The 10,513-nt window shown below is 54.7% G+C and overlaps 2 protein-coding genes across 2 annotated transcripts in view; both read right to left on the reverse strand.

Moving 5' to 3' along the window:
* Positions 1 to 1,985, reverse strand: part of PAM16 (presequence translocase associated motor 16) — a 12,356-nt gene extending 10,371 nt beyond the window's left edge. The window contains exon 1 of the mRNA XM_023225869.2: positions 1,256 to 1,985. Coding sequence (XP_023081637.1) covers positions 1,256 to 1,258 — 3 coding nt within the window. The 5' untranslated portion in view covers positions 1,259 to 1,985. The remainder of the gene's footprint in view (positions 1 to 1,255) is intronic.
* Positions 1,986 to 4,775: 2,790 nt separating this feature from the next.
* Positions 4,776 to 10,513, reverse strand: part of CORO7 (coronin 7) — a 63,966-nt gene continuing 58,228 nt past the window's right edge. Inside the window, exons 22-28 of the mRNA XM_023225868.1 lie at positions 10,016 to 10,157; positions 9,832 to 9,921; positions 8,903 to 9,019; positions 8,503 to 8,638; positions 7,383 to 7,474; positions 5,511 to 5,597; positions 4,776 to 5,389 (exon numbers count right to left, since the gene is read on the reverse strand). Coding sequence (XP_023081636.1) covers positions 5,384 to 5,389; positions 5,511 to 5,597; positions 7,383 to 7,474; positions 8,503 to 8,638; positions 8,903 to 9,019; positions 9,832 to 9,921; positions 10,016 to 10,157 — 670 coding nt within the window. The 3' untranslated portion in view covers positions 4,776 to 5,383. The remainder of the gene's footprint in view (positions 5,390 to 5,510; positions 5,598 to 7,382; positions 7,475 to 8,502; positions 8,639 to 8,902; positions 9,020 to 9,831; positions 9,922 to 10,015; positions 10,158 to 10,513) is intronic.

Raw genomic sequence — 10,513 nt, forward strand, 5'->3', positions numbered from 1 at the left:
CGCCATTCTCCTGCCTCAGCCTCCCGAGTAGCTGGGACTACAGGCGCCCTCACCTCGCCTGGCTAGTTTTTTGTATTTTTTTTAGTAGAGATGGGGTTTCACCGTGTTAGCCAGGATGGTCTCGATCTCCTGACCTCGTGATCCGCCCGTCTCGGCCTCCCAAAGTGCTGGGATTACAGGCTTGAGCCACCGCGCCCGGCCTATTTTTTCCCCTCTTTTTTTTTCCTTTTTGAGAGAGTTTTGCTCTGTTGCCCAGGCTAGAGTGCAGCTGCACAATCTTGGCTCACTGCAGCCTCTGCCTCCCGGGTTCAAGAGATACTCGCGCCTCCCAAGCAGCTGGGATTACAGGCATGCGCCACCATGCCCAGCTTATATATATATACACACACACACACACACATACATACAATACATGATATATAAAAATATATAACATAATATATAGTATATATAAAAATATATATAGTACATATAATACCTATATATATATATTTTTTTGAAACGGAGTCTCCCCTGTCGCTCAGGCTGGAGTGCAATGGCGGATCTCGGCTCATTGCAACCTGTCTCGCGAGTTCAAGCGATTATCCTGCCTCAGCCTCCCGGGTAGCATGGACTACAGGCGCACACCACCCCACACGGCTAATTTTTTGGTGGAGACGGGGTTTCATCATGTTGGTCAGGCTGGTCTCCATCTCCTGACCTCGTGATCCACCCGCTTCGACGTCCCAGAGTGCTAGGATTACAGGCGTGAGCCACCGCACCCGACCAAACCTGCACTTTTCAAGGTTCCCCAGGTGACCTGACAGTGTGGCGCACGTCTGGTGACTGGCCCTAGGTGCCAACGGTATCACGCAAACGCTCCGTGCTCGGTGTCTCGGGGCCTAGTTCAAGTCCCAGGTCTGCCACTTCCCTGGAAAGGCCACCTTTCCACTGGGGATAACAAAAGGGCAGCAACATCGACTCTGCAGCGCTGTAAGGTTCCAGGGCAGGAGAGGTGCTCACCGGCCAGCCCCATGCTCCACCGCCGCCCACGGCTGCTCGCTCAACGCGGGCTAGGCACAGCGCGACCACGTTTTCCCTGACCCTGAGGCCGCCGCTGCCGGCCTCGATCCCCCTGGGTGCAACGCCCCCAGACCACGCTTCGTGCCGGGCACGCAGGAGGCGCACGGCTCCCGCCTCCCAGCCCGAAGCTCGCCGCCCGGCCCCCAGTCCGACTCGGCCTCCCCTCCCGGGTAGCGCCCGACTCGCGCCTCACCATGGCAGGCGTTCTGCCTCAGGGGCTCCAACTCCGACTTCCTGGCCCCGCGGCCGGGTCTCCAGGGTGGTCGGCGGGTCAAAGGTCAAGGGAAGCCGTAGAGAGCGCGTGCGCGACACAGCGCTAGACATGCGCATTGCTTGGCTCCCGGGGCGGGGCGCCGGCAGTGTCGTAGCGGCTCAGGGCGGAGTCGGAGGCGGGGTTTGACACAGGGCGGAGCCGGCGTCGCACTCTGGATAACTGGTGGCGGGCGTTGGGAGAGCGAGGGGCGGTACCAGGAGCCTCAATTGCCCGCGTGCTTACCCCGGTGCGCTGGAGCAGCTAAGCACATCGGTCAGACGTTGGGCGATTTCTGCCCTTGATTTTGCCAAAATATTTGGGAATGCAACATTATATGAAATCAATGAACATAATATGGAATAGGATGCCAAATTCTCAGGAATACTTTAGAATTCTAAACAGAAAACTTCAAACTAGGTTTCATCCACATTCCTCCTGCCTGGGAAGCTGGTTCCCTCCTTCGAATCTTTGCTCAAATGTCACTTCAATCAAGCCCACCAGGACCCCTTACAACGCCGTGACTTGCCCTCCATGAATGAAAAAAGTAACAGCTTTATTGAGATATAATCCATACATTTCATGACTTTCAAGTGCACAATCCAATGCCTTTTATTCACAGAGCTGTGCCACTGTCACCACTATTAGTTCCAGAATATTTTCATCACCCATTAGTCACTCCCCCAGCCCCCTCCCCCAGCCTCTGTCAACCACTCATTTTTCTCTCTATGGATTCACAGGTTCTGGACATTTCATAGAAATGGAATCATGCAAGCCAGGTGTGGTGGCTCACACCTATAATTTCAAAACTTCAGGAGGCCGAGGTGGATCGCTTGAGGTCAGGAACTCAAGGCCAGGCTGGACAACATGGTGAAACCCTATCTCTACAAAGTACAAAAATTGCCGGGTGTGGTGGCAGGGCCTGTAATCCCAGCCACTCGGGAGGCTGAGTGGTGGGACGATCTCTTCAGCCCGGGAGGTAGAGGCTGCTATGAGCTGTGATCACACCACTGCACTCCAGCCTGGGCAACAGAGTCAGGCCCTGCCTCAAAAAAAAAAAAAAAAAGATAAAAATGAAAAATGAGAAAAAAAAAATTGAATCATACAATGTGCAGCCTTTTGTGACTGGCTTATCCTCCCTTTTTTTTTTTTTTTTTTTTTTTTTTGTTGAGATAGAGTCTCGCTTGTCACCCAGGCTGGAGTGCAGTGGCCGGATCTCAGCTCACTGCAAGCTCTGCCTCCTGGGTTTACGCCATTCTCCTGCCTCAGCCTCCCGAGTAGCTGGGACTACAGGCGCCCACCACCTCACCCGGCTAGTTTTTTGTATTTTTTAGTAGAGCCGGGGCTTCACCGTGTTAGCCAGGATGGTCTCGATCTCCTGACCTCGTGATCCACCCATCTCAGCCTCCCAAAGTGCTGGGATTACAGGCTTGAGCCACCGCGCCCGGCCTCCTCCCTTCTTGTCTCTATTTTTTTTCCCAAGACTCTAATCACCCTCTACCAAACCGCATAATTTATTTTTTTTTTTTTATTATTTTGAGACAGGGTCTCACCCTGTCACCCAGGCTGGAGTGCAGTGGCGCAATCCTGCCTCACTGCAACCTCCACCTCCTAGGTTCAGGCGATGCTCATGCTCTAGCCTCCTGAGTAACTGGGATTACAGGCATGCACCACCATGCCCCATGAATTTTTGAATTTTTAGTGGAGACAGGGTTTCACCATGTTGGCCAGGCTGGTCTTGAACTACTGGCCTCAAGTGATCCATCCGCATCAGCCTCCCACAGTGCTGGAATTATAGGCATGTGACACTGTGCCCAACCGATTTATTTTATTTTTAAATAATTTTTCCTTTCTTTTTTTTTTTTTGAGATGAAGTATTGCTCTGTCACCCAGGCTGGAGTGCAGTGGTCCAATCTTGGCTCACTGCAATCTCCACCTCCCTGGTTCAAGTGATTCTCCCACTTCAGCCTCCCAAAGTGCTGGGATTACAGGTGTGAGCTACCATGCCCAGCCAAAAAAAAATTTTTTTTTTTTCTAGACAGAGTCTCACTCTGTCGCCCAGGCTGCAGTACAGTAGCATGATCATGGCTCACTGCAGTCTTGACTTTCCAGCCTTGAGTGATACTCTCACCTCATCTGAGTAGCTGGGACCACAGGCATGTGCCACCATGCCTCCCGGGTTCAACTGATTATCTTGCCTCAGCCTCCTGAGTAGCTGGGACTACAGGTGCCCGCCACCATGTCCAGCTAATTTTTTGTATTTTTCGTAGAGACGGGGTTTCACCGTCTTAGCTAGGATGGTCTTGATCTCCTGACCTCGTGATCTGCCGTCCTCGGCCTCCCAAAGTGCTGGGATTCCAGGCGTGAGCCACTGTGCCCGACTAATATTTGTATTCTTTGTAGAGACAAGGGTACCCCTATGTTGCCCAGTCTGACCTCAAAGTCCTGGGTTCAAGCAATCCTCCCACCTTGGCCTCCCTTTATGCTTATTGTTGAGAATCTGTTTCCTGCCACTAGAGTGGGAGTTTCTGTTGGGCAAGACTTGTCTCTCTCCTCTGCTCTTAGATGTCAAGCGCCTGGAAGGGCATCTGGCACACAGCATTAGGCAAATAGTGGGATGAAAGTTGGGCCACCTGGACCTCTGCTCTGCACCGCCGCCCTTCGTCCTCTTCCTCCCGCCCTCCACATTCCTCTCTGCGCCCACATTGTACTTCCTCGCCTTGGAAGTGGCTCTCTCCCTGGCTGGCTCCTCATCAGCCTTCAGGTCTTGGCTCTTAGCTGAAAGTCACCTTCTCAGATCCTGAATTCCCTGCCTCGCTGCAACCCAGCTGCTCCCTGTCCTACAGGTTTTTTTGTTTGTTTGTTTTTTGAGACTGAGTCTTGCTCTGTCGCCCAGGCTGGAGTTCAATGGCGGGATCTCAACTCACTGCAACCTCTGACTCCTGGATTCAAGCAATTCTCCTGCCTCAGCTTCCTAAGTAGCTGGGATTACAGGCGCTTACTACGTCTGGCTACTTTTTGTATTTTTAGTAGAGACTGGGTTTTACCACGTGGGCCAGGCTGGTCTTGAACTCCTGGCCTCCAAATGATCCTTCCACCTTGGCCTCCCAAAGTGCTGGTATTATAGGCATGAGCCACCATGCCCAGCCAGTTTCTCTTCTTTACTGCTGTCTTCACACTCTATCTGCTCGCGTGCAGTCTGGCTCCCCTGCATAAGGCGGCTGTAAGAAGCTGAAGCTCCTTGCAAGGCCTTATCTCTCCTGTCCTTTATAGCATCCTGCCATCCAGAGCACTGCCAGGAATCTGAATGGTGAGCGAATGACTCCCAGCAATGCGCAGCTGATCGAGCCTTGGTACCAGAGTGAGGCTGAGATAAAGTGGAGCCCAGGGCCAGATCCCTGCCACCCACATTCCTGTCCCCTTTCCTTTCCAGCCAGCCCAGAGACCACAGCAGCACAACAGGTGGCCAGCTTAAAAAAGTTTAATTGCTGAGAACATCCAGGGCAGGTGCGGGCCAGTCCCTGCAGGGCTCACACCCCCTTATTGGACCATCAGCTCTGCGATGCCCCCCTTCTCCTGGCTACAAACCTGGGAAGCAGGGCAGCTGGTCCCAGGGCCCTGAGACTGGTGCTGCTCCAGAAGGCCCGGTGGGGGGCCAGCCCCCAAGGCCCTTGACCAGAACTGGGACAGCAGGCAAGATGGGGCGGTGTGGGGTGACCAAAGATCCTGGATGAGGCCCACCCAGGCTGGGACCAGCCCAGGTCAGCAGTGAGACCAGGGGAGACAGCGTGCCCAGGGCCTGCCCAGGGACATGCTACTGCCGCCCGCCACCCTGCACCCCTGGCTACATGCTAGTGGGCGGCTGACGAGCAGCAGCCAGAGACAGCAGAGTGAGAACAGTCCCTGAAAGCTGCCAGAGGCCCAGAGGCTGTGGAAGTGCCCATGGGAAGCCAGGAGCGCAGGGGTGACATGTGCCGGGGCCAGAGAGGTATCTTCCAGCTCGAGGATAAGCTGTGAGGTGTGCACTAGGAGATGGCAGCGTAGGTAAGGTGGAGGTGACGGGGGCGCAGGCTAGTCCTGGGGTGAAACACCAAGAGGTGGGAGGGAGTCAGGAGGGCCTGGGAAGGGAGGAGGCATGTACTGTGGCGTGTGCGGGGACCGTGCTGCCTGCCGGGAAGTGAGGCCACTCGCCACTCACCCACTCATCCTCGTCCACACCTTCAAAGGAGTCCTGGGGGAGCGGGTCTTCCCGGTTCCCCAGTTTTGCCACCATGGCATTCAGCAGCTGGGAGAGAGGACAGGAGAAGGGTAGGGAAGGGAATGGGACTCGCTACTCCCACTCCAAGAACAACCCTGACAATGCTGTGAAAAGGGCTTTTTTTTTTTTTTTTTTTTTTGAGACGGTGTCTCGCTCTGTCGCACAGGCTGGAGTGCAGTGGCTCAATCTCGGCTCACTGCAAGCTCCCCCTCCCGGGTTCACACCATTCTCCTGCCTCAGCCTCCCGAGGAGCTGGGACTACAGGTGCCCGCCACCACGCCTGGCTAATTTTTTGTATTTTTAGTAGAGATGCGGTTTCACCGTGTTAGGCAGGATGGTCTTGATCTCCTGACCTCATGATCCGCCCGCCTCAGCCTCCCAAAGTGCTGGGATTATAGGCGTGAGTCACCGTGCCCAGCCTTCTTTTTTTTTTTTTGAGAGACAAGGTCTTGCTCTGTCACCCAGACTGGAGTGCAGTGGTGTAATCATGGCTCACTGCAGCCTTGACTTTCTGGGTACGACCGATTCTCCTGCCTCAGTCTCCCAAGTAGCTGGGACTACAAGTGTGTAACACCATATCTGGTTAATTTTTATGTATTTATTTTTTTGAGACAGAGTTTCGTTCTTGTTGCCTAGGCTGGAGTGCAATGGCACAATGTTGGCTCACCACAACCTCCGCCTCCTGGGTTCAAGTGAGTCTCCTGCCTCAGACTCCTGAGTAGCTGGGATTACAGGCACCCACCACCATGCCTGGCTAATTATGTGTTTTTAGTAGAGATGGGGTTTCACCATGTTGGTCAGGCTGGTGTCAAACTCCTGACCTCAGGTGATCCGCCCGCCTCGACCTCCCAAAGTGCTGGGATTACAGGTGTGAGCCACCGTGCCTGGCTACACCTGGTTAATTTTTTAAAACTTTTTGTAGAGATGGGGTTTCACTGGTCTCAGGCTGGGTCTCAAACTCCATCGCTTAGATCCTCTTGCTTTGGCCTCCCAAGGTGCTGGGATTACAGGTGTGAGCCACCATGACTGGCCAAAAGAGCCATTTCATTTTTATTTTTATTCATTTTTTGAGATGGAGTTTTGCTCCATCTTGGAGCAAGACTCCAAGTCTTGGAGTCATCCAGGCTGGAGTACAATGGTGCGATTTCAGCTCACCACAATCTCCGCCTCCCGGGTTCAAGTGATTCTCCTGCCTCAGCCTCCCGAGTAGCTGAGATCACAGGCGCCCGCCACCACGTCTGTCTAAATTTTTGTATTTTAGTACAGACGGGGTTTCACCGTGTTGCCCAGGGGTGGTCTCAAACTCCTGAGCTCAAGCAATCCACCTGCCTTGGGCTCCCAAAGTGTTAGGATTACAGACGTGAACCACTGTGCCCAGCCTCAAAAGAGCCATTTTAATTATAGCCCTGACAAAATCGATGGGTTTCTATTGAAAAAGACACAAAGAAGAGATGGGGGGAGTCAAAGACTGACAGACTGTGGCATGTGGCACCAGACACAGGGGCTACTGTCTCTGCATGGGCCTCAAACGCTCAAAATGTACTCCAGGGTCCCAAAAGCACTTGGGCCCAGAACCTCCAGCTTGGGCTGGGTTTGGTATGGCCAGGGCAAGGCTCCCACTGCCCTCCCCAACTTCCCATACCCCATGGTCAGTGGCAGGGCTCTAGAAGGTCTCCCACCAGGCTCTGCTGTGAAGGGGTGTGACATGTGGCTGCTGTCCCAGTCTGGGTTGGGGATGGAGAACTAAGGGGCCACGGTCAGGTGCAGCCAGCACTCTGTCACCTCCGCACGGCTGCTCTCTCCCATGCCTACCTCCTCCTTCTTTTGCTGGTCTGACTTCTCTTCCAGGTACTGTGCCGAGGATGGGGCGCGACGAGCAGGGGCCTCTCGGGGGGCTTGGCTCACTGGGACAGGGCAAGGACAGGCATCAGAGAGTTGCCTTTGTGAGGGCTCTTTGGTGCCAAGCCCTAGGAGATTTCTTTGTTTTTTTTTTTTTGTTTTTGAGATGGAGTTTTGCTCTTGTCGCCCAGGCTGGAGTGCAATGGTGTGATCTCAGCTCACTGCAACCTCTGCCTCCTCTGGGTTCAAGCGATTCTCCTGCTTCCGCCTCTGGAGTAGCTGGGATTACAGGTGCCCACCACTATGCCTGACTAATTTTGTAGTTTTAGTAGAGATGGGGTTTCACCAAGTTGGTCAGGCTGGTCTCAAACTCCTGACCTCAGGTGATCCACTCGCCTCAGCCTCCCAAAGTGCTGGGATTACAGGCGTGAGCCACCGCGCCTGGCTGACCTAGGGGATTTCTTTCCTTTTTTTTTTTTTGAGACAGTCTCGCTCTGTCGCCCAGGCCGGAGTGCAGTGGCGTGATCTCGGCTCACTGCAAGCTCCGCACCCCGGGTTCAGGCCATTCTCCTGCCTCTGCCTCCCATGTAGGTGGGACTACAGGTGCCCGCCACCATGCCCAGCTAATTTTTTTTTGTATTTTTTTTAATAGACACAGGGTTTCACTGTGTTAGCTAGGATGGTCTCGATCTCCTGACCTCGTGATCCGCCCGTCTCGGCCTCCCAAAGTGCTGGGATTACAGGTGTGAGCCACCGTGCCTGGCCTACCTAGGGGATTTCTAAGAGGATTTTTAAGAGGCACAGATCTAAGAGGTGGTGTTAACAGTCAATGGAGCCTCAGTGCATAAGCCCTGCCCTAGACACCAGAGTGTGTGCATGTGTGTGTGTGTGTTAGGGGTGGGGACCTGTGATGAAAACACAGACCGCAGGCCCTGCCCTCCAGGGGCTCAGAGACTGATTGACACAGCCACTCCACCCTCGCAAGGGCCAGAGGAATTGGCGTGCCAACAGGAACAGAACTTCAACCTGGGCCTTCTGTCCCTTTCTCCAACCCCCATCCTGCTTCCTCCCCACACCTAGTCCCTCAGTGCACCTGGACTCATGTCAGGAGGCTGCAGGCTGAGAAGCCAGGGTTGCCCATTAGCGCCTTGCAGCCAGGCCTCGGCACTGAGCACCGGCTCCCAGCTCACGGCTGTGTCTGGGAACACGTCATCCTGGAAGAACTCTTTCTGCAGAGGGAGAAACGGGCTGTCCTGAGACACTGAGCAGGGGCCCAGGGCACACGAGCATCTGTTGGGGAGGGACAGGGCAAGACCTGGGACCCTCCCACCCATCTGGGGCTTCCATGAGTTTCAGCATCTCAGCAGAAGGGGGTAGGTGTCCCCAAAGAATGATGGGTGGCGAAGTTTGGAAGCAGGGCCGGACGAGACCCAAAATTCCCTCTAGGCACCAAGAAGGGGGTGGGCATGGGAGCCCCAGGTCCCCACCCTCACCCGGACTCGGGGCAGCCGGAAGGCCACAGGCTCCAGGGAGGACTGGCGCAGTCGCAGGCACCGCATCAACTCCACTTCCCGCACATCGCACTCTGTCTTAGGCAGGAGGACGAAGCCCTGGGGGAGCAAGGGAGTCGTAGCTGCCACTGGGACCTAGAGCTCATGGCTGGACATGTAGTCTCCCCAGGGTGCCAGCACCCCTCACTTAGGACCACCATGCCTAGGGCCTGTCCCTGGACAGTAATGTGTTGATCATGTTGAACAACCTGCTCTCTGGAGGGAAAGCCCTGATTTGTAGTGTTTTCCTGTTTCCACAGTGTACAAACTCCCACCATGGGCGGCTTCTAGATGCCACTTCCACTCCCTGAATGTGGTGCTGGGAAGAGATGTAAATAGCACATCATCCTGCATTTCCTCCATGCACGCCAACACAGAAACATGTGACCTCAGCACAAATAACAGTAAAATTGGAAAAATTAATTAGAAGTGATAAACTGAGTGTTTATTACTTTGGTTTTTAATATTATTTTTAGGCTCATATTTTGGGTTCATTTGGTTTAACCTAATCTAGTGTAATTTTTTGTTTGTTTTGTAGAGATGGGGGTCTTGCTATGTTGCCCAGGCTGGTCTTGAACTCCTGGGCTCAAGCAATCCTCCTGCCTCAGCCTTCCAAAGTGTTGGGATTCCAGGCCACCGTACCCAGCCTACGGTATAACTTTTAATAATGGTTGAGTATGACAACGGCTTTCAAACTTCCTAAATAATTCCAGCAGCAGCTCTTCTTGCCAGTCACTGGGCACACCCCAGGCCCACCCCCAGCCCAGGGACTGTAACCCCGACCCACAGGCTCCTGTACTTGCCCACATGGCCACCAGGGGGCAGGGCAGCCTTGTGGTCCCATCGGGAACCAGGCGCCAGAGTGGCCTCACCTTATGGGGGTCGGGCGATGTGAAGCTGTTGCACTCCAGGAAGAAAGGGGACTCGGGGAGCAGCTCGTACAGGAACACACGGGTGTCACCCTGCGGGGAAGAAGGCAGACTGGGGACCCTCCAGCAACACCGGTCTTCCCCGCACCACCTCTCACCTGCCACTCCACCCTGCAGCCCAGCCCACCTTGCCGGTCAGGAGCACCAGGCCAGTGTCTGGGTCGTAGCTGGGCAGCAGGGTTGAGGGAGCCACGTCCAGGCCCAGCACCGCCAAGGGTCCGCCAGCCAGGGCCTCAGCTTCATACAGGAGCAGCTGGCGCTCACTTTGGCTGCAAGGGGGTTTGGGGGCAGAAGCAGGTGTTTCAGAGCTGGAGGGGCCTGGGGCAGGGAGAAGGTGCCCACGTAGCCCCTGCTCTGTTCTGGGTTGCAGGTGAGGCCTAGTGTGGCCCTCAGAAGCGCTGGCCTGGCCCGGCGCAGCCACACCCTAACCTGCCCCTCCGCCTCTGGGTCCCCCGTTGACTCTTTTCTCCCCAACTAATCGCTCACCCATCCATCTCCCCCTGACTGCCTCACTACCCCTGCTTCCATCTCTCCCAGACCCCCTCATGCACCCCTGCATCTGTCTCCTCCAAACCCCTCACCCACCCTTCCATCCATCTCCCCGCTAACCCCCAAACACCCTTCC

This window comes from Piliocolobus tephrosceles, chromosome 17 (assembly GCF_002776525.5).
Source record: "Piliocolobus tephrosceles isolate RC106 chromosome 17, ASM277652v3, whole genome shotgun sequence".
NCBI lineage: Eukaryota > Metazoa > Chordata > Mammalia > Primates > Cercopithecidae > Piliocolobus > Piliocolobus tephrosceles.